Source organism: Myiozetetes cayanensis, unplaced genomic scaffold (assembly GCF_022539395.1).
Source record: "Myiozetetes cayanensis isolate MyiCay16 unplaced genomic scaffold, myiCay2020 scf21, whole genome shotgun sequence".
Lineage (NCBI taxonomy): Eukaryota > Metazoa > Chordata > Aves > Passeriformes > Tyrannidae > Myiozetetes > Myiozetetes cayanensis.
This window is the reverse complement of record NW_026087423.1, coordinates 10,544,812-10,568,874: the sequence shown is the minus strand read 5'-3', so window position 1 is coordinate 10,568,874 and position 24,063 is coordinate 10,544,812. Positions and strand designations below refer to the sequence as shown.

The 24,063-nt window shown below is 42.5% G+C and overlaps 1 protein-coding gene across 1 annotated transcript in view; it reads right to left on the bottom strand.

Moving 5' to 3' along the window:
• The window catches only part of TMEM132C (transmembrane protein 132C), a 193,379-nt gene that overhangs the window by 18,387 nt on the left and 150,929 nt on the right, over nt 1–24,063 (bottom strand). The window contains exon 5 of the mRNA XM_050318745.1: nt 7,155–7,298. Within this exon, the coding sequence (XP_050174702.1) occupies nt 7,155–7,298 (144 nt within the window). The remainder of the gene's footprint in view (nt 1–7,154; nt 7,299–24,063) is intronic.

The window sequence follows — 24,063 nt, the reverse complement described above, 5'->3', positions numbered from 1 at the left end:
ACATTACATGCAAGAATAACCCTGAGAGTTGTTTTTACCTGCAACCCAACTGAAGAACGGATCTGTTTCCTGGAATAGTTGAGGAATAGTGGATTCCCATTCTGGACACAGGGAGCAGGGCAGGTATTAACTTTATAAACTGATTTAAGCCTCGTGCTGCCTCTCTTAGCATTAACTGTGCCCAGTTTTCAGTGGATAACAGGGCTTGTGTGCTGGTGCCTCTCTGTGCTTGTAAACAGCTGCCACATCCCAAATGTGGGTTCAAGCCCTGTGATCAGTCCTCAGGCCACATTCCCAGCAATCCAAGCTAAAAACACAGGGATTGAGCCCTGAGTGCTGAAGAAGAGAACTCTGTGAAATCAGGGCCACAGTTGGGAAGCAATTTGGGCTCTCTCTGCTGAGAAGTGTCTGCATTTTCAGTATCAGCAGCCAGAGCAGCAAAATGAAGCAGAAACGCCCCCAAAGCTAGAGAGCATTTCTTAGGGAGAAGGCTGTACATTATCTGATCTCATTACAGAGATTTCACCAGCAGCTTTGCAGAGCAGAAGCAGTACATTGAACTCACTGAATATCATTCACTAAGACAGAACTGAGAGAGTAAAAGGGGCACAAAATGCCAGCTGAGACCGGAGGGCATCTATTTGCTCCCAAATGACCAGCTTTTGAAGCTGAACTGTAGCTGCACTGAGCCACAGGAGCTCTCTGCAGCTCCCATTATCACAGAAACCAAAATCTGTCTTGTTTTGTGCACTCTGGAGTCAAGCAATTTCTGAAAATGGGGCCGAGCACAGAGTTTGGCTCCTGCTCGCTGGGGATGTGCCAGCCCATATACACAGCACGGCCCCAAATATCTTGCTTGGCAAAGCAGGATCCCAGGGTGAAATGACATTTAATTCCATCTACACAGTCTGGGCAGTAGTTGCACATTTGAGAACATCACGGTGCTTGTCGTTTCCTAACTTGGTATGTATCTACAACACACAAATTCACAAGGCGTAAATCACAACCAGTGGCTGAAAAGGAAAGTAGAAGCAAACCACAGTTTCTTCCGACTGCATCACTCAGAAGGGTCTGGAGCAAACTGCTTATCTTCCCATCACATCTACAGCTGTCACAAGACTAATGTTATTTCTCCCATTTACTTTCCTGGTTTTGATGTTGCAGCTTTGAAGTTGATTTTGAAGCGCTTTCCGTGGAACCCGAGGCACTGTTATTGCTGCTCTGCTTGGATTTTTCATTTGGGAAGTATTGGTTTTCCACACTGACATCCCTAATGCAGGTGGTGAGCTGGGTGAAGGCAGGAGATAACAGGGAGAGAAGTCTGCAAGGATATGGTTTAAAAGTTCCTTCAGCTGCCCTTGCAATTTTTGCCTACTCTGAGATGGCAAGGTATTTACAGCTTTTATTGCTGAATTTAAGTATCTCAGACCATGCCAGTTCTGAGTTTCAGTTTCCACAGGGGCTGGCTGCTGGGGGAGTGGTGGGGTACATTAATGATACAACACTGTGAAAGCTCCACATAGTGCTGCCCTATGTGCTCCATTTGCATCTGACAGACATGTGTGGTAAAGCTTCATTTTTATAGAGCTCCTCTGAAGTTTTTCTGCTCTACTGATGTATGTTGCTCCCAGTAAATCACAGGACTGCGAAAAGCATGGAGGAGGGCAAGGAGGTGGACTTTCTATTTGCTATTCTGCTCAGAATACAGCAACAGATTTGCCAGAGGAAAAAAAAAACCTACAAAGTCGCAGGACTTCAGAGCAGCAAAACAATGGCACTTCCACGCTGTGACTTTCTTCCCTGTTTCCAAAGCTTTTCAGTTTCACACAAACGACTGTGTGTTCACACAGGATCAGAAGAGGAAACGGGAGCCATCAGTGAAACTGCTGGGTTTGGACTCACAGAGCTGCAGCTGCTGCTTTTGAGGGTTTTCAGGCTGTATCGGGGCGTGGCGAGCGGGACCTGTATTTGCGGTTCATCGGCTACCGATCACAAAACTTCTGGAAGGTGACTCGTGGTGGCCTTTTGGGAGGGGTATCTGCACCATGCAGGGATGTGACAGAGATGCCATGCTTGCTCTGAGCCTGCTGGGGAGTCCCTGCAGCCCCGAGACAGACCCTTGTGTCACACGGGCTGAGCTTTCAGATCCTGATTCTGGAGATAACCAAGGGAGGACTTGCAAGCCTGAGAACGAACACACAGGTGCCTTATGAGGAACAGTCCAACTTTTACATTCCTTCCAGAAAGTTAGGCAACTGCTTTATTTTTTAAAAGGAGAGTACTGCTACAGCTGTGGCTGTGTGGGCTGAAGTACCTGAAGGAGCCATCAACCCTGCCCACTGCAGTGGAGGAGGACTGGAAGATGCTGCTGTTTAGATTGACCCTTCCATACTCACTGAATCTTGCAGGGCTGCCATAAAACCACAGAAGAGAGCATTAAGTTGAAGTGACTGCACACAGGATGGCCTGTGTATTATTAGAACACACTGGATGCCTGGAAACCTCATCTAGTGTGACTTTCCATTTATCCCTTTGTTTTACAGGGTTGAGTTAGGAATGAGACCTGTTTTAATGAGAAGTTTATCCACCTACTCGTTACTCAGCATGCTCAGCTCTACAGCAGTTGCACCGAGCCAACAAACTCCAAACAGAGTTTTATTTGACTTAAGTAAAAAATAAGCAATAAATCAATTGCATTATATTCACTGTAGGAGCTTCTTAATGGAAGTTAGTGCTCTTCCTCGATCAAAATAGCTGATAGGAGCCACCAGCTCTTTCTGGCCAACTGCTTGTTTTTATTTTCTCCTACAACCTGCACTAAAAACATAATGTGAAGCCCCAAATCCTCTGAGTCTTCCCCTTGAAATCACCCTGTGCATCACACTTCATCACAGCCCGCCACAGCACTACCTGCTTTCCAGATGCTGCGGGTAAGGAAGCGCAGGGAACAAACCTTGGATCCCATGGGAAGCTTTTGTTTTGAGCAGACTTGGCTTTCCTTTGACAGCCACTTAACGAGATTCCTCATTTTCATGTTTTGGTAATACCTGTTATAATGTTTCACTGAACCAAGCACAGTTATCTCCAAGCTATGCTTGGGACCAGACCCTCTGATTCCCTGTGAGATCAGTCCTGTAAGGCTCGTGATGTAACACTTTAATTTCAGTAAGAAAAGGAGAGCAACACACCAACACACCTTGCAGGGCAGCAAGGAAGAGCAGTGAAATTCCTTCGTAGTTAAATAAACAACTGAAGAGATCGAAGCATAGTTTTTTGTGTAAGACAATAGCCAAGTATTATCTAAATAATAAAGTGCTGATGACTTTTCCTTAGGAAACAGGTTCTTGTCATGCAGTTCCAGATAGACAATTTGAAAAATAAATTACTGCCATCAGTCACAACTATTTATTTCTCTCTTACAAATATGTCCATCTGTCAGCTTCCTTATTGGCCAACTGAGACATTCCTGCATCATGCATTACACAGCATCCAGGCTGGCCTTTAATCTGAGAAGATTCACAAATGGACAGCAGACATTTCAATGTGAGTCCGTGCCTGTTTAGTGATAACTGATTTCATTTCATGAACTCTGCACTACAAATGCCAAAACATCCAAAGCATTTATGAATCCTAAATGACCATTTCGTATACAAGTCTGTTCCCTGATGTCAGCAATACTCATAGTAAAGTTACTCGTGTGTGTAAATTATGACTGGACTGGGGTTTCAAACAAGATCTGTAACCTTGACAGGTGTCTATTATGCCCCCACTATTGCTCTGGAAGTGCTGATACCAGCAGCAGTCTCCAGGCTTTTCCAGCTATTAAGCCAGAGTTCAACCATAAAACCCTCTAGCCAGATTTTCAGCCTGCCAACAGTTCACTGGTGCTTTGATCTGGGATTTTGTTTCAAGTAACAGCACTAAGAGAGGAACAGCTGTGACACTCTGTCCTGGATTTTAGCTCCCAGCAGAAATTCCTAACATTCTTGCAGTGGCCTTTACCTGCTGTTAATGTCACCCTCTAGTCATGATTCCCAACGGAACCAAGAGCTCACTGTTCATTAACTACCGAGGGAAATCTTGAAGGTAAATTTGTGTTTCTGTTTCCAGTGACATCCTCAGCAGATGCAAATGTGGACTAATATAACCTGCATCCATGTTTTGATCTGAATACACCTCAAACCTAATAATGCCATTTAAAAATAACCAGAACTAACAAATAAGGTCTTCAGAGCACAGTTCAAGGCCACTACACTGAGACAGGTATCCAACTCTTAATTTACCAATTATAAGCACCGGCACTACAATAAGAACACAATATGATGTACAACAGCCCCTCATGGAGCAACAGGGTAAAAGCTCATTCAAGAATGATGAAATACAACCCCAAAACGTTCCCAGCAGCCTCTGAAACACACATAGCACTGAGGATTTTTGAATTCAGGTTGTTTCAATGGCAAACCCCAAACTTAAGTTCAGAAGCATTATCAGGAGTGTTCCAGCTAGAGAAATCAGAAGGATTGCAAGTCTCCTGAAACTGTGGTGCTCTCTACAGCATGAAAACACGCCTGTTCTTGCAGCCAGGTGAGCTTGGGACACGGAGCAGTGTTTGACTCTGAGCAAACGGCACAAAAGCACCAGCAAAACCAGCCACGTTCCACTTGAATTTCCACCAGATGAAAAGAAGCCTGTGCATGCAACTGCAATTACTATTAATGGATCCAGATATATGGATCCTATTGGTAAATCCCAGCCTAGTGAAGTTAAATTTGGCTGTTGCTTCATTTTTAGTGCCGTAATAAATTTCGTGTCCACTTTTAAAAGGTTGGACCAGTGTGCGAAGGTCTGGAGCGTTCAAAGGCATTTAAAGTTCACGAAATCAGCAGTAAATTTGGAAGTAAGGACTTGAAACTATGAGACAATAAAAAAAAGTAAAAGGAGTAGTAGTCAGCACATTCAGACAGGACACAAACTGCACTGAGCTGCCTCCAGACCATGATTATCACTGGGGAAACTATTACCTATTTGCAGATAGATCTTAGGTTTAGATTTCCACTGGGTTCTATTCCTGAGAACAATGTCATTGCAGCCCAGCTGAAGACACTTCAAAATTTAATATAAATCAGCCTTTATCTGATGGCCAATTGCTGGGCACAAACATTACCCTTAAGCTCTTTGCATGAACCACACAAATGGACACTTACTTATTCAGTGACCAAATATGAAAGGCCAAGTGTTAATAGGCACAGATCATCTTCACCTTCTAACTGAACTCTCTTAGGTTTGCCTGAATCCAAAGTTACCAGGAATTCCACACAATTAAAAGCAAAAGAAAATATCTGATCATGATAATATGTCTAGGTATGAAATAGCTCTCAACAGCTCTCATTGATAACTCCTTTTATTTTTAGGGTTTTTTAAGAGTTTGTGGATTAAATTAATCTATAGCATTTCATGCTTTGGGTCTGCTCTGACATGGAACATGAACTGTAAACACGTGCACACAGTGCTTGTGAAGATACCATGGGGCTGTGCCCAACAGATACAATTTATGATGACTGGATTTTATTTTATTTTTAAGCAGAAAGGTTACTCCCAACAAGGTCTCTACACCGGTATTTCACAGAGGAAGACGATCTTTCTAAAGAATTTAACATAAAAGCCTGATGGGGAATTTCAAAATGAATTAAGGATGAAAGGCCTCTGTGCTCATTTGAAGCTTTCTGAGTGCTTTTTAAGAACTGAACCAATTGAACATGTCAATTTGCCTTGAACCCCAAACCACTTCCCCGTGTAAAGAAATTTCCTGGAAGAAACAGGAACGTTCTAGATGGAAGAAAAAAAAAAAAAAAAAGGCAAAAAAGCCCCTTTTTTTTCCTTTCTGATGAGATGAGAAAACCTTTTGTTCAAAGCATTTAATTGAGCTCTGTTTTTTTTTAACTAGCTGTATGTTTTATAGCAGTTAACACTCATGTCACAGCCCCATTCCTCTAGAGAGTCTGCATATATATCTAAATGCACAGAAGACAGTTTCTCCAGTCATCTGAGCAATTTCAAAACATTTCTGAAGAGAAAGAAATTACACCTGAAAAATGTCTCCAGTCGATTCCAATAAATGCTGTGTTTTAGCCTCCAGTTATTTGTTTCACTTCAACTCCAGAGTGCCCAGACAGGGAGGCTTCTGGAAGCCACTTAAAAATGTTCCAATCGTGCAAACAGGCTCCATTTTAAGAAACCCTTTTAGTGGAGATAAATTATTTCTGGAGAAAATAAGAGAAGAGCACAGCAGGGTCCCGAGTGCTAATCAAAGGACACGGTGCTTCAGGAAAACATCCTTCCCAAACAAATTGTTGGAGAACTGCAACAGTCCAGGCTGTACTGCAATAACTGCAAGCACACATGCTTTTTTTTTTTTTGGTAAAATTTTGGTAAAATTTGGGAATTTCATTTCTTCTTGAACAATGTGCTCCAAAGCGGAAAAACCCAGAAGTCATTTTTCCAAAAGGATTTTTATTTGAACAAAACCCCAAACAACGGAGCGCTGTCTTTGCACCGACTCCCTGCACAACTGGGAATTCCCTGCAGCTATTCCTGACTAGGGTAGGGATAGCTGTGCTACCTCCACATAAAAAAAACCACCCCACTGGTGTTTGGGACTGCGTGACATGAAGCTGCTCACACTGAGCATGTGAGTGCTTCCCCAGCCCTGGTGTGCAGGACCACGCTGTTAATTCAGAGCAGCTCTCAGCACAAAGGGGAAGTCAACCAGGATGACTTTGCACTGCAGTCGCTGGGGAAGGCTCATCCAATCCCTTCCACCGAGGCAGCTGTGGAGGTGATAATCACAGCTGGAAAGGTGATGGGAAACATCTGGACAGGCAGGACGAGCAGCAGAGCTGTTTGTGCAGCGAATGTAATCTGTGCACAGAGGGCTCGAGGTGAAATTACCAAGACATTTGAAAATCAGGACACGAATAAAGTGTGCTGGCTGCACTCTTGCACCTCACTCTTCTTAAAAATCCCTCTCCTTATGCTTTTGAAACAGCAGCACAATTAATTTGCAGGAGCTGATTTAGTAGCTATTCCCAGGCTGCTTCTCCTTTGTGTGTAACACCAGATGAAACCTCAGGAGCAGATACATGGCAGGAACTTACTTTAATGACGTCTTCACCAGAGGATTTGCACTCCACTGACTCGGAGATGTCTGTCACAGCGCTGTTCTCCTCGATGGACACCACTTTGATGGGCACTGCCACCGTTTTCCCCGTGAGAATCGCTGTGTTCAGAATCTCCGTGTCCTGTACACAAAACAACAGCGCTGGTCAGGTTAGTTCTCAGTGCCTCAGGATCTAATTTCACCTTCAAACAGGTGCAACTTGGTAAAAGGTAGTGAAACCCCAGTTATATTTTATCTGCTAAATAAAAACAGCGCTGAACACTGTGAAATAACAAACATGACTGCAGATAAATTCAGTCCAGGCAGGCACGTCACAGGTATCTTCTACTTTGTAAATATGTGAGGCTTTTCCCAATATTCACCTTCCAAAACACGAGTTCAGAGTTTTTACTAACACTGGACTTGACTGGCAATTTTTGGGACAGGATTCAAGAGCCTCCAAAGTAAAGATATTGCTCTTTGAATCTAAGCCCACTGCGAAGACGGGGCCTCTCTGTGAACTTTGTATCTGGAACCGTTTCAAGATTATTTAATTTCCTCTGATATGGCCAATGAAGCAATGTAAGGAATCCAGAAGGAGTTAGTGATGCTATTAACTGCAGGCAAAATAACGAGCAAATCTGGAGTCTGAACTGGGGTTGGGGCCTATAAAAGCCTTTCAATGCACCATCGACTCAGCTAACTCTTCTAACTCCTGAACTGTTTCTCCACCACCATATTCCCAAGATTCCCATGCAGGAAGCACTTCAAAGTTTTCTCCAACTTTTCAACTTCCAGTATAAAGTGAATAAAACATTCAGCAAATTCCTCAGCACACAAGTCATGAGGACTGCAGCCACTGATGTCAACAGCAGCAAAATGGGGCACTGATACTGTTGATACTGTTTTCAATTCAAGTTTAGTGAGTTTGAAATTTAGGTCAGATTTTCTTTTCATCTGGCAACTTGTTATCTCTCAGGTTCTCCTACAGCTCTCACAAGAAATCCCATCAAACTTTTAAAAGAAAACGCTAAAAAAGGAATGTTGACTGTTCCAGAAACGTAAGAACCCTAAATTATTCCTACTGTATATAAGAGAACAAAGCTATCCAACACCTGAAATCAGAGCTAGATTTTTAAATAACAATATTGGAAAATCCAAGGCCATTCCCAGGAACTCCTAAGTTTCAAAGGCAGAGACCATCCCCAGCCACCCCCCTACAAATTATGCCGGGTACTTTCACTGCAGTAAAAGGTCTGGCTTTTGGGGCTTCACTCCTGTCATCCAAACCTGAAAATTTTGTTCCAAAAGTATTTATTTCCAGGTACTGGGATCTTTGTAAGTCCAGAAACAGAATGCAAAGGAGCAGATCTCAACATTTGTGAAACTCTCCCCCTCAGTAACAAACCCCAACTACTCTTCTCTCTGCAGACTTCCAAAGCAACAAGCACTGAATAACCCACATGGGTTCATCAAAAAGCAAACTCGATGTATTTTCCATTGTGCATTTGGCCACTGCAAGTATTGTGTGTCCTTTAAAATTAATCTTTTGTCTCGATTCCTTAAAGCCTTATTTTTTTGTGTCTCTGAGTGTTAAACACGGTGAACTAAGGACTCCAGGGCAAAGGAGCAGCTACAGAGTTTGTGGAAACGACAGGGAATATTTTCAGGCTATCTCAGCTCTGCTTTGAAATTATTTTACTCAGATCCAGCTTTTCTTTAGCAACTGATATGTATTACTGATACAGAAATGTGATTTAAAGGGACAGGTTCAGAGGAAGAGAAATACCATAATGGAATTTCTGATATAAAACATACTCTGTGGCTTGGGGATTTACCCATGTTTGCATTTAATGTTAATTTATGAAGTTCGTGACAAAGCAGAAAATCATACACACATAAAACAAAGAAGAAACAAGCCTTGCACCACTGCCAAGAAGATAAAGACCTGATTATGCAGTGAGGTGAAACTTTTGTGCCACGAGCAGCAGAGTAAATCCATCACCCAGGTTTAACTCCCAACCAGCTGCCTGGGAGCTGCTGTAACTCCCCCCAGCCCAGCTCTGCTCATCCCCACAGCACTGAGCCATCAGTGGCCCCAACACGAAATCAAATATGAAGAGAAAGAGGAGGGAAGTGGGAAGCCCAGCAGACAAGACCACGAGGCACCCTGACCCATCCTGTGCTCCTGATTTCCCAGCCCTGGGTGTCACCAGGAATAGAATCTGGGTGCCCTGGGTATGGGCAGACCAGAGTCACACCCAGTCCTGTTTGCTGCTCCACCAGCCATGGAAGGCTGCAGGGAAGCTCCCAGCCCAACCACAGCACCACCACAGCACCCCAGAGCAGGATTAAATCCAGTCCTGGACACAGGGTGTGAAAAAAGGGGAAGCGTTAAAGATCAATGCGAGTTCCTTCTTTTCTGTGGGAACAACAAATCCTATAAATAGTGGACAGAGGAGAGTCAACAGGAGAAGCTGCTCTCAGAAAAGCACTTGGGGACCAGAGTAAGTCACAAACTGAATGTAAGCCAGCACTTGCACACTGCTGAGGTTAAAAGCCAAACCTAAACCAACCAAAGAACCCTCCCTGTACAAAGAGGATTTTCACCTGTAAGGGTAAAGTTCTCCTACACAGCACTGGCACGGCCTTAGCTAAAGGACTGTCTCTGCTTTTGAGAATTATACTACCAAGGAAAACTTTCTCAAGTGAAAAGAAATAAAAAGGAACAAGGAGAATAAATCAACAACCAGAAAATGAGATCAATAAGGAATTACTGAAAGAATTGGGATTGTTTAGACTAGGAAAGATTATGGGAAAAGATGTTTACTGTCTCCATAGACATAAAAATCTTAAAAAAATGAGAAAGAATATAATGCTTTACATGCTCATGGACAGGGCCTGAGGTAATGGGCTTAAACTGCAACGAGGGAGATTTGTGTGACATTAAGGCAATCTTTATTATAACAATAATGATAGAGAACTGATGGAATAAGTTGTCCAGGGCAGAAGCAAATGCAGTCTAGCCTGAGAGATCTTTGAAGAACAGCTTATCCATCATTCAGAAATAACACAGGTGGTTCCTTTCACCCCTTTATCTTAGTAGCCTCCTTTTCTTCAAGATGGGATGATCCCACAACAACACACATATCCCTGTGTCCTCAATAACCCTGTCCTGCTTCACCCATCACAAACGATACGACCCTTCTCTGCCAGATGAAGAAAATACCTTTCAAATGGAAACATCTGACAGGCAAATGCCACTGATATTCCTGCTTTCTGCCCCGTGTGCAGCAGAGCTGCTGGACCCATTGTTAAGTAATAATCTGCCACTTCCCACTTCTCTCGTTCCAACAGGTCACTGTTGATGGGTCTGAATTCTAAGTGGCTGTGATACAAAGGCATTATTGCAAAGGTTCAAAAACCTTCTCAAATTTCCCAAGACCTTTCTGGAGAGAAGACAGAAAGTTTGGCTACTGGGGCATTATCAGCAATTAGAAACCTCAATCTCCTGCCCTTTGCTAATGGCTTCATTAAAGGAAGTAGTGTGCAAATGAATGAATTTATTTTGATTAATTACCTCAGAGAATGCATCTGCCCCCAAAATTGCAAAAGGCATTGTTTGTCATGACAAAGGGCTACTGAAATTTTACCTCCCTTCTCTGTAGTACAATAAGAACATCAGGAATTTCGAGGTCATGATGAGCAGAAGGAGATGGAAACATACTGTAGATATTATCTAATGGTTTCATAGCTGGTACCATCAGAGCCATTAGAGATCCCCAGCATTGGGAAGCAATTGGTTCCCACCCAGCTGCAGCTCTGGGCAGAAATGGAAACTTTTTGATTTCATCTCCACTGAAAGCAGGGCAACACTGAGCACTCTGGACAGGCCCCACAGACAGGGGGGCTCTGCTTCAGCACCAGAACCTGTTTCCTGCACTCTGCCACCTCCTGCAACACCACTGATTATCCACTGAGAAGCAGAAGTAGCAGCTGAATCTTCAAGGAAATGTCAAGCAACATTAGGAAAACAATTGTTCTCACAGCAGAGCAGGAAATACAATAGCTGGTAGAGGTGGTGATTTCTCTGTTTTGCTTTTAAATGCTATCCTATCCTGCTTGCAAGCTAATTTGGGAGTATACAAACAAGATTACTAAGAAACCTTTGGAGAGACCAAGAACTCATTTCAAGTGTAGGCACTTTTCAAAATCACAATATCTTGGCCACTTCCACGTTCTTTAATTTTTAAAATCCCCCAAGAACTAATCTACTTTCTGTGCAGGCAGCAACTGAAGTTTTAAAATCAGATTTATTTTGTGTGACAAAGACTGAAAGCATCTGATAGCAATGTTTGGACTTGTTCCCAAGAAATTCAAACAAGGGGAAAGCAGTGTAGAGTAAATTGAAAAAACAGAAGAAGGATGAGTTGTAACTAAGCATCAATACCTAGTTTGGAAAGAAGTTTCTGTAAGTGCAGTGCAAACTCTAAAAAAGCAAGGGTTGGTACTTCCAAGGTTGAAATGGAGAGCTACACATATAATCCTCATCAACACAGAAGGGAGATTTGAGCTCTGAACTTTGGAAGCCTCAAAGTGTCTTGGCAGCCCAAGGACCAAATCCCAAGATCAGCTGACTCTGATATTGCAGAGCCAGAGTTGGGTTTCTTGTATGAAGAACTGCCCACAAACTCCCAGTTAAGATGGTTCTTTCCTGGTACCAGGGCATCTCTTCAAAGAATACAGCATAGGAAGGTAATAATGACTATTTAAACTTATTTAATTAACAAACATAATCATTAAAGAACACTTTTTCTTGTTCTTCTGATGGTCAGAGGACAACTCTAGTGGTTGGGCTTAAGGAGATATCAAAGGAGATATTCAAAAGCAAATCACTGAATTCTGTGGGTATGAAATTACTTCGAAAATCTATTGACAGAATTCGATGCAAGTATCACCACTCTCCAGGAAGTTTCCAAGCTTTCTGCCTGGGAGCTGATGTTAGGATTCAGAGTACCATTAACTTCCATTCAGAAAAATCAGCACTTTCTCAGAAAGGAAAAACACCACCCCTAAAGCAAATGTATTCTAGACAGATCCGAGGAGCTTGTGCTCTCATTTGGCCATTCCAAAGTCAGGTAATCCTATGGCTGACTCTGCAGGAGTCTCACATTTTATTCCATCCCTGTTTCAGTCAGGGAACTTCCACTGATGTCAGTGGGGGCTCTGTGCAAAGAGCAGGAATACAGGAATTGAGCCTTAGTTGCTTGGATTTAGCTGAAGAGCAAACCTTATGTTCATCCAACCCCTCAGTCGTAAGAAGGCAAGCATTCAGCCATGACTAATTTAGGAACTAATTCAACATTAAATTGTGGCAGAATGAGGAAACAAAGTGACAGCTGTTTAATTAAACTCTAAATCCGATTAGATGGTGTTATCAAGAGAAATCCATGGGAGCCTGAGGTCATGAGAATGGTCCTGTTTACAGGCTGAAAATTCTGTAAGTGGAGCCTCACAGAATGATGTTAATCATGGCTTAGCACTTGGATTTCTCCCTCGCTCAAACACGACACTTCAGGAGCAACAAACCCGTGGCGTAGACGTGAAGGAGTGACACAAAAATGCCATTTATCTTTTAACTGATAAGGAAAATTTCTTGAAAGAGTATGTGGAAAAGAGGCTTTGGTAGCACTGCCTACCTTAAAATCAAACCACTACTTGTCTTATGTGAAAAATGGGCAGAAGCAGCAAGTCCTTGTGTGGTGCGACGGGGGAAAACGCCTGTAGAGGAAAGCTCCAGGAGCTGGGCTGTGCCTCCAACTGCTGCTCAACCCATCCCCCCTGATCAGCAGTGACACCTTGGCAACACATTCACAAGGGAAGAAGCTGGAGATGTGGGAGATATAAAGTACACTCTGTGTACACCCATTTCAAACACCACAGATAATGCTCCTGACGAGCACCGAGTTGTGCATCACCACTGCACTGCAGGCAATTGTAACACTGATTTGTGACCCTGGGAACACAATGGGTGCAGATTCGAGTTATTAATGCTGCTAAGATTACAGCTGATTAACGACATAACTTTGTTAGGCAGCAGACTCTGTTTATCTACATAATCCTACGATTAACAGTAAATTATACATTGTGCTTTCTGCCAGCTGGATTCTCTGACGCTCCACGTTCACAGGCAGGGTGTACAAGAAGGGAAAGAAGCTGACATTCTGGTTTTAAACTCTTAGCACGCCCTTCAGGAGAACAGGAGTGTTTCTACAGACCAAAGAGTTTGCTCGACTGAGGATCTCCCTAAGGCAGATCCACCCTGTGGGAGGCACTGGGGAAGGGCAAATCTCAGATTTTGGGTTGTTCTTTCAGACTTGATTCCAATGCTGGGAACCCATCACATGTAAATCCTGCTCTGCTTCATTCACCAGTTTATAATATGGGGGTTTTTACTTTGTGAGTTATATCACACTGCAAAAGAAATGGGATAATGCTGTTAAGCAGTAAAACTCACTTACTCAGTAGCATCCCTCAGCATTCAAATGTGGGTCTAGATGGAATCCAGGTTACTCCATGGCTCTAAGGTCCATACTGGCAAGGATAATGTTAACCAAGGAACAAATTAACTGGGCTGAAAAATTAGGCCATTCAAAATCTACATAAGAAACAGACTTAAAGAATAAAAGTTGCCATTTCAGCAGTCTCTTTCTTACCAGGACAGGAGAACAAAGGATCTCAAAGTTTCTTTTGGATGCTAATTCTTTTTGTCACACAACAACACTGTGAGGTATCTTCTCTTTAATAAATTTGCTTTTGAATCACCAACCACAGCACATGGTACAGAAATTAAGGACAACACCTGCCCTGAAGAACAAATGACACACAAGTCAAACACAGCCAAAACATCTCCCATGGAAAGAACCCACAGATGGAGGCTTTGGGCACTGTTCTGTCCCTGGAATGTACATTTCTTTGAAGACCCCAACCAACATGAGTCTTCCCTGTAGCTTTTGAGAACGATGTAATTTATGATGAAGATCTGAGTGTCTCTTCAAAATGAGAACTCAGTGTTTTTCACATGCAATGCCCTTTTAATCACTGATCCTGTCTCTGTCTCCATATTGAGATAAATCTTAATTACTGGCCCCCCTATATTAGCAACAAACCATTCCATTTTCTTCCCTGCTAGTATAGTTTTCAAATATCCTACTAGTGGAATTTTTGAGTCCTGATAAATTATGCTCTGCAGACAGAAAAGGGGAAGGTGGAATATATTAAGAGACAGGGATGCAGAAAAATATCTTTGGATTCTTGGATGACTAATCCACGCTTTCCTAGCAGTGAATCCACCCTGTTAGCACTCAGACATGCAAAAGGGAACATGGCCAATGATCACTTTGATTTAGCAGATGCAGGCTGGGTTGCTAAATGTAATTCTATCATCAGTCAAAAGTGAGCATCCCTTAGAAAGGAAGAAGGGACTGGAGCAACTAATTGCTTTGTTCTGTTTACAGTTAATGGCATGAAATGATGGAAAAATGTTATAGAACCATTAATCAGATCTGTCTATTGGTATGAAGGGCACACTGACCCAAAATCACATAGAGAGGTCTGGACTCTACCCAGGCTGTTGTCATGATAACCTCACTTCTTGGTGCAATTTTGAACAAAACCCCTTAAAATCTTATCAGCATAACCTTCCTGTTTGCAAAGGCCATAAATGTTGTTCTGGTTGGCAGAAAAATGAGCAATGGTCACACCCTGGTTTATAATCAGGATGAACCCTGCAAAAAGGAGAGTGAGGAACTGAGTGGGCTAATAAATGCCCCTTCTGCAGAGCTTATGGAAACAGAATTATACTGGCAGACAAGGCAGCTTCCTATGATCTGCTGATGAGGGATAACCAGTTCTTCTCTTCACTTCCAGTGCTTGGAACTCAGTGGAATTAAGCATCCTCATTATCCACCACAGCCAGAGAGCTATAAAACCTCTGAAGGTCCTGTCACTTCTTCCACTTCTGAACAACTGAGAATCAAATTCAGATTCCTTTTAACAAATTGGTTTCAGGAGTAAATATTTACCTCACTGCATTTGTTATACTAAGTTTATCATATGCAGTTCACAACACCAATTCAAAACTTAATTTTGGAGCCGTAATATTTTTGCCACAGGCACTGAGACTAACCAGGAAATCTTATTTCCTCTCCCTTGTGGAATCAGGATCTAAGCACTTCCATTAATATTTCTACCAGCACTGAATATCAGTGCTACTTGTATTTATTATTTCTCCAAAAGTAACCCCACTTTGGCTCCATGTGAGAGCTGGATGTCAATATGCTGAGCAGTGACTACAATGAGGGACTGTTTCTACACCAAGGAGGTAAAAAGGCAACCAGATCAACTGATTCTCAGTTCATCTTGGTGAATAACTGATCCTTGTTGTTTTCTGAACACATCTAGGAAGGAGAAAAATCATTCCCACATCATGTGACACAGGTTTGGTTTCGCTTGTCTCGCTGAATAAAACACTCCAAAAATATTGCAGCGTTCCCGTTTTCCTTCTGTTTTGTTTTCCAAATATATTTGGGGAAATACCTAGCCCCAGTATCAAAACAAAACAAAACAATTAAATTACTTTTATTTATATAGACCCCCAAATAGCACTTTAAACGGCTCTTCATTTGATCCCTTATAGCTTTTAATTTTAATATATAAACCCTTTGGTTTCTTTCATCTCAAAACTTGTCTTTACCCATCATAAAGCAAGGTGGAGTTGGAAACACGTGGTCCTTTCCCCACAGAGAGGATGGAATTGGTTAAGCAATGATTTCTGACTCCTTTGGGAACCAGCATCCTGGAGGAGCTCAGAACATCCCTGAACTGTGAGGGACAAAACTAATCACCCAAACCTTCCTTCCACCCTGAATTACGCTTGATCACATCTTCCTTTCGCATCTTAAAAGCTGCAAATGTGCACAGTTTGTCTTTTGTGAGTGCCTGTCATAATCAACACGTATCAGCAGTGACTGAGCCTCTGGCTGGAGGCCCCTCTGCTTTGCAGGAGCTGTGACACCAAATTCAATCAGGAACAGCTCACTAAAAACCCAATATTACGCCAAAGCTGTCTCTATTTTCTGTTGACTGAACCAGCTCTGTCAGGATCCAGCGGCCAATGTGCATTTTCAAAGAAGGATGGTATTTCCTGCTGTGTGGAGGAAGAGCCTGTAACTGAAGAAGGGCTTCAAAGGAAACAATTCTGGAACCACTTAAAAAGCAGGAAAAGTTTTAAGGCCAACTGCAGGAGATGGGAAGCAGAAGCCCACATTTCATCTCTCTATAACCACTTAAAATACAGAAAAAGGACATAAAGGTGACTTGAGAAGATGTGAAGCAGAAGCCCACGTTTTATTTCTCTAACTAAACTTAGATATAGAGGAAAAAAAAAATCCCCCTGATTTTTTAAAAGATGCTTATGTGTAACACAGGAAACTACCCGCTCCTCTTTGTGACATTTCATTCCTTACTTTCAATATTTTGCTAAATTGACTTAGAAATGAAAGCACTTATGTAGGAAAAACACTACCTAGAGAGAAAAAAATTGCAGTTAAGGCTTGAAATGCGAGTGATTACCTGAGATACTCCAACTCCAGCATTAATGGTTATTTTTAGCACAGAAAATGCAAACAGATGAAAAGCTGTGAAGTGACAGGTTAAAAGCCTTTATTCTGAGACCAAGACACTTGAGAACCATCACTGTTGCTGCTTCAGAGCATTGCTACTTATGGATATAAGTATACTTGCAGATGCTTCTGAATACACTTACACTTGATAAATACAAGCAATAAACTGTCCTAAGTTCTCTTCAGAACTTATGCTTTTATGCATTCATGGTGTGCATAAATTATACACATTTTATCTACACTAGACATACGACAATATCCACAATGCCTGGTCATACATATAATTTTGTATCTAATAAACACCCTTGGAAGAGAGCTCAGAAAACAGAGCAGAGAGAAACATATTCAGAGCATTAGCTCAGTCAGTGTAGCTACTTACACCATTCCCAGCAAAGGATAAATATTTGTTACAGATACCAAAAGCCAGGCCAATAAAATAGCCCTGGAAACTGCAACACATCCTATCCTTTGTAATCACAAAAATAGCTTTTCATTTACTCAAACACCCAAGGAATAATTGTCTGAGGAAGCTTCGGGCTATGATGAACACCTCTCATGTTTTCTCCATTGCTGAATGGTCCTATTAAGTTTATCACAGATGGGAAAGGGAATATTGGTAAAGGCTGAATGGGAGAGAAAGGCAATAGCCACCTGGTGATCTTATAATGGACTAGTTCATGGATGCTTAAGCAGCCATGGATGGAGCTCTGTATTATTTTCTTGCTGAAATAATTTCATGGCTTTCAGTTCTCTTTCGTTGCGTAAAGGCTAAGACATGAAATTTGTCAATTTAAAGGTATTTTCTCAAGATCTGTCAGTCATTTACTTTCCTTTTTCATGAGTCTGAGGAAGTTATTTGGAAATGGACCCCCAGTGAAATTGGGTTTGCTTCACCATCAGGCAGAACCAGAGCAGCCCTGGTGGTGCCTCCAGCCCGTGACGACTGTGAGGATATGGTTGGTCGTAAAAAGGCAATTTGCATCAGCAATTTGAAATTCTTCCCATGTTCATTTCAATTAGACCTGTGGCCCTGTTATAGAGCTGGCTTTATAGCTATAATAATATCGGCTGTAATAGCTGTAATCAATAGGCAGCTGCAGATTGAAAATACAGAAGCATCTTAGGACACAAGTATGTGTGCACACAGGGTACAGGCTGCAGGTCTGTGGAGGTGTGAGTACCCAAATACATCCCCAGCTATAATGGAAACAAGACTATGAGGCATCCTGTGTTAATAGAAGCCACAAACTTGATTACAGGCAGACAGAGGCTGTACTTTTCATTTTATACATCACGTTCTTCCATCCCAGATCTTTCTTAGCGTAAATATTTCGCAAACAATTTTTTCAGCCTGACCCCACTGAAATCAACAGTCATTTTCAGTAAAGCCAAGGTCCATCCCACCAAGCATTATGGAGTAAACCCCAAAGAATCCCCACTAATGTGCTTTCCTGTAGTCAGACCCAAGCTCTTCTAGAATAAACCTCTGCTGACTTCTACCTGAAGGGCTGGAGTCCTACACAGACAAAACTGATGGATCTAAGCGGCCATTAGGCTAATAAGGCATGATTAGAGGGGGGTTTCCAGCACTTAGTGATGATCTGGATCACAGGAATACTTTTGCTGTTGTCAGTTTATCCCTTCACACGTTGCAGATGTTCCCTGTGGTTGATACGAAACCAGCACGGTCACTGGCACGGGTGGAGGATGGACAGAAAGCATCTGAGAGCAGCACAAAGTCATGCTGGGCAGCAAAGATGGAAATCTGAACGTGGTTTCTGAAAGACTGGAGCCAAAAACTTCAAAAAAAGCTTAAAACAGCCTTTCAGTGAGGGCCTGATATTTACAAATACTTATGCACACTTTTTATCTGCTTCTGTTTGTTGTGCATTGTTCAGCAGCAGCAGGAAAAGCTGCCAAGGAAGTATCCTTTGAGAAGTTAAACTGTACACTGAAGATACCCACATAGTTACAGGGAAAAAACAAAAAAAAAAAACCCAAAAACCCAAAAACCCCTCCAGGGTATTTTTGGGGACATGCTTCACAGCAGATCCAATTCCCAATCTGCAGCTCTGGGAAAAGATTGAAGTGTCTAAGAACAGAGTGCCATTTACATGCTCTCAGGTATCATGCCTGGCCTCCAGATGCTCTTCCATAAGGGCACAGGTCTCCTGTAGGTCCTGTGTCATCCCTGGCAGTCCTGAATGGATGGCTCAGACTCTTTAATGGTATCAGACACCTACCTGTAGGCATCTGGATCCCCTACTTCTTGCTTCCCCCTGAATTAACTTGTGCAAGTTAAGTTTCCAATCTACCTCCCTGTGCTTCAGCTCCCCTGTAGAGAAGTGTCCTGCCCTTAATCCATTTATTTACTGTGGAAATAGAAACTCTTTTCAGTCAATGACATTTGGTGCCTACAATAACTTACAACCCGCTCCTGGAATTTCAGGTGGAGCCCCCAGATGTGACTGCATGGGAACCAAGTTTTATACAGAGTTACAAGCCACAGGAATAAACTACTGATGATGAATAACGATGAATAAACCACTCAATTTGGAAAATCCAGGTGAAATCTTACCTACCCTGGTTGCCCCAAGGGATGGGCACTGCACTGCTCTGAGTGTGGGGTGGTCTGCACTCTACAAGCTGGGGGGAAGTAATTTTAAATGCTTTATGGACTTCAAGGATTCAGTGCCAAGGACAATGTCTTGTTTTAAGTAACTGGGGTACTGCATGATGCATGGATGATTTTTATGGCTGCCGTGGAGGTTGTGAACTTGTTTTATTTGTGTAGATTAATATGTCATGGATTATTAATTAGTTACTTTCTCCTTCTAACAGACAGTGCTCATCCCCTACAACTCCTCAATTTTTGTCCATGCTCTTGGCTGAAGTTTGTGGATGTCAGAGCCCTATTTAAACCACAGCAGTTTCTGTGGCAGCTTCTGCTTCACTATTTCAATTTCATTTAGTCTATTTTGAAATCAGCAAAAGAATATTTCTACTTGCTCTTTTCTTATTTTGGCTGTACAGTTTTAATTCTCGATAAGCAAAATCTGAAACAAAGACACAAGTTCTTATGACACTCCTATGAAAAAGTAGTAATAAAAATGCAGAAAACAGGCATTATTATTTCTTATCCTTATACCTATAGGATTTTTCCTTTTCAAATAGTTTATTGATTTCACTGACTTCATAGCAGGCCCACATAAGCACATAGAGGGCAGGAACAAGATTACTGCATTAATGAGAGCAGATACTGTACAGACATCAGAAACTTACTGCGGTTAAAAAGACGAGAGAGTGACACAGGAAAATTAAATTATTGATCAGACACATGTCTGATAGACTGGTGGCCCTTATAATATATAGAAACTAAACCTGGCATATATCTAGAAGGAGGTAAATTAAATATATACAGTATGTATAATCACAGATTCAATTATTTCCTCCTTCCTCAAGCAAAAACATGTTTTACCTTCAGGGGTTGCTTGTCAAAGATCCTGCTGGCTGAAAGCTCATGGCTAGAGAAGCATCCTTAAAATAGGTTGCTATGATCATTGTATAAGTCACGGATATGACAGACAAAGGGATCAAATCCATTTGTTTAAAGCAGTATTTTAGTTGTTACTATAACCTGGAGCAAGCCCAGCGACCATTAACTTTATCTGAGCATCTCACAGCGACTTACAACACTGAAAGAGACTTGAAAAAAGATTTGTGTGCTTGAAAGCTCGGCTGTTTTTTCCAGCTCTTGGATGGCCTAATAAAAGACATCACCTCGAGCCACAAACCTTATAAGCCTCCCTTATATTTTTACTCTTCAGGACTAGAACAGCACTGGCAGTATTGAGACTGGCACCCATGTTTAAGCAGGGAATTTTCCTTTATAAGAGAGTGACCCTGTAAGGCAAATGCTTGCATTGTAACTCAGGAAATCTGACCCACTGGGACTGTTTTAAACCTGCCGTGGGTCTGAGCCAGAGAGCCAGAAGAGGCAGAATCCAACTCCAGACCTGCGGCTCCCTGTCCACCAGACCATCCCTGTTTTCGCATATCAAGAGTCTCCCAGTGCTTAATGAGTGGTCCATAATTTGAATGAGGTAAGAGCAGTGAGGAGGAATTACTGAGTCTCCTGTGACTTATTTATTACCACATGAACCTCGCTCCTGAAGCTTCCAGGCATCCTTAAAACATATGCCGCAGAATACCTGGTGCCAGCTGGCAGCTCTGCTCTCAGTCACCGCTTTTCAATGCTTCCAATCGACATTTTGTCCCAGATCCAGAATCTAAAACAGAGTCTTCTCCGCTGGCTCAATCCGAGCAGCAAAGCCCTATAAAAACTTCTCCTGGCATTGGCACACGGGCACGTAGCACCCTGTACAAAATGATTCAAAGGTACGTCCAGGTCCGAGACTGATCTCTTTGGTTTCTGCTGCTGACATAATCTATGCAGCAGGAGGCCTTCTACCTTCTGTTAGCTCTCCAAAATGAGAACTCAAGATCACAAAGAGGTTATATAGCGAGCCTGCTGGATTTCAGCCAGCTGTGCACTGTCTCAGAACACAAAAGGAAGAGAATTCACCTTTAAATCACACAAGGTGATTTTGTCCACCATTGTCTCTCCCCATCCACGTCCTGGTAAAAGTCTGGTTTATGCAAATGAAAATAAAAGTGTTATGCCAATGTAAAAAATGTCCACATTAAAGAAAAAAAAAAAAAAGAGATGAAGTGGATCTCCCTGGAATGGCACACACTGGGACTAAAACTCAGTAATGAACCTTAAGGTTTCAACTGCAAGAAGTACTTTGGGAGTAGAATGTGTAAATAAATGTGCTATGCTGCAGAACCATCCTAGATGTGAGCACATTATGTGGTGCAGTAACACACTGGTGTGTTTTTCAATACTGAATTTACAGGCTAATGTTTCCCTCTATCATTTTCTCAAACTTCCCAGTGAACTTGAATTATTTTTTTACACTTATTTAGTTTAAGCAAAATACTCATTTCACAGCCTCCAAAACATGCAGTGCTCTGGTCCTACAGGGCCTTGGAGAGCTGAGCACAACACAGTCACTAATCCTGGTACTGACAGTCAGCATTCAATATTCACCCACTGTAATTAATAAAACTGTGCTGTTGCTATTTTTTACTAATAGAGGATTTCCAAAAGCAAATTGCAGCCATAAATTACATCATTACAGCCTATATTATTGTTCTGTGAGGTAACAAATCTTGCAGAAAGACAATCAGCTTGGCTAGAGAAAAAAAAAAAAAACAGAGAACAAATCAGATGATTTGGATCTGATTAAAATTAATATCAGTGGTACTTCTTTTTTTCCATTTGCCTGCTGAAATTCCCTCTCTCACCAGTGTGTTGGCTTGCTGATGGTCATGCCGTGGTGCTGGTGCTTTAAATATCAGGCACGATTTGTTTCTGAGGGAAAACCAATCCTGACTGGTTCACTGTCTGTGCTGGTTTACTTTGCAGGGCCCTGCAGTTCAGCTGTGGTCTAAAGACGCACCACAGCAATGGGGCCAAGACACAGAGGACAAGTTTTGGTCTGTTCATTCATTTCAGCATTTGTGCAGCTCCCACTGCAGGGAGACCTTTGCATACAGCCTCTCTAGCTTAGAAAAGTTAGTTTTGCTGGTGGTCCAAGCTTTGGTGCAGTTCTGGTACCCTTTTGACTCCGGGATTAGGAACAGATCAAATCCCATCCCCACTGCTGCTCCCCATGTCTTTTAGCAGCTGCTGCAGAGGGGAAGAGCCAGGAGCACAATGCCAGCTTTCTCCCCAGCACTCTGCTGAACCCTGTCCTGGGTTTTATCTCCCTCAAGCAGAACTACTGAGTTTGAAGTACAGATTTCTAATGAATTCCATGACAAACATCCTCAGTGATGAGTGTCTGGCTGGATAATGAACTGTAAACTGAAAGCAGGGTAAGGTAAACATGCATCTGAGAGCAAAGCAAAGGTGAAAAGTTGCTGGGATTTAATGTTTGGGGGTAGCTCATTAAAACACTGAGGCTTATAAAATACCTGGTGATTTTTCCCCCCATGCTCCCTCATTATCTTCCATTAGAGTAAAGCATTTTCTTGTTGTCTCGATAGTTTCACTGTCCAAGCTGTGACACCTCAGGACCTCATTAATCAGAGTCCAGCCTAAACAATTCAGAATTCTGCTAAGTAAATACTTCACCTGATCGTGAAGAGCAAGGTACTCCCCAGAAATTTTAGAACTCCCTTTACAGATCAAAATCATCATTAAAAGCTGCCAATTAAGAGAAATTGCTCCTGTTTCTCAGTAAGGGTCACAGCTATCCCAACTAATGCTCAAGCTGGCTCTGTCTGCCAAGACACCTGGTCTGCTCTGGCAGCCACTGTCCAGATGTCATCTCCCTTAAGTGACAGCAGGAGGGGGTGGACACCTTCACTCTCCAGGGAAAACCACTAATGTTTGTTGTTTGGAATTATCTTGGACAGTGCCTGGGCATGTGTTTATCAGGTAAGTCAAAACAACTGTTTGTTAGCTAAAGGTAATGAGAAAGCTCTATTTTAGGTGAGAACTAGAGCATTAATTCCACAGGACAAGGCATAATCTAGCAATGGAGACTGCTGAGAGCAATTCCCTTTCCAGCTCTGGCAGCAGCTCCTGAACAAAGCCCTGCAAAGTTCTTCCACCTCCCTTTACATTCCTCTCAAATCCTTGGCAGCAGAAGTGCTGTGCTGCAGGAGGTTCAGTCAGGCACAGCATCTGCCTCCCTGTGCTGGCCATGGGTGAACTCTGGTCAAACTCTGAATAGCTTAACACACGCTGAAGTCTCACAAATTGGGAACTCCTTTGCTTTTAAATTCCAGTCCTGTGTCAGATGCAAACTTTGGCAGAACATCAGCCCCTGAACTGGTCTGCTGCTCCTTCTGAGAAGTGCCTCTCTGCCCTCCTCCATCTGACCTGGCTGTGAAGGCAGCAGGGAGTGCACACAGGGTGAATACAGCCCTGAGCATCAAAATACCCAGCCCTGAGTGCCCTTCTCAGGCACATCATATGGGAGCAGAGCTCCCTTTCTGCTGGTTCTGCATGATCTCTGCTCACACGTGTGTGGCAGCTGTGAAACTGCCTTTGTGGTTGTGTTAAACAATCAGAACTTTAACCAGCTGCCATTTCAAACATAAACTGTTATTTCGGATGTCTTCTTCTGATGGAGCAGCGTCACAAACCTG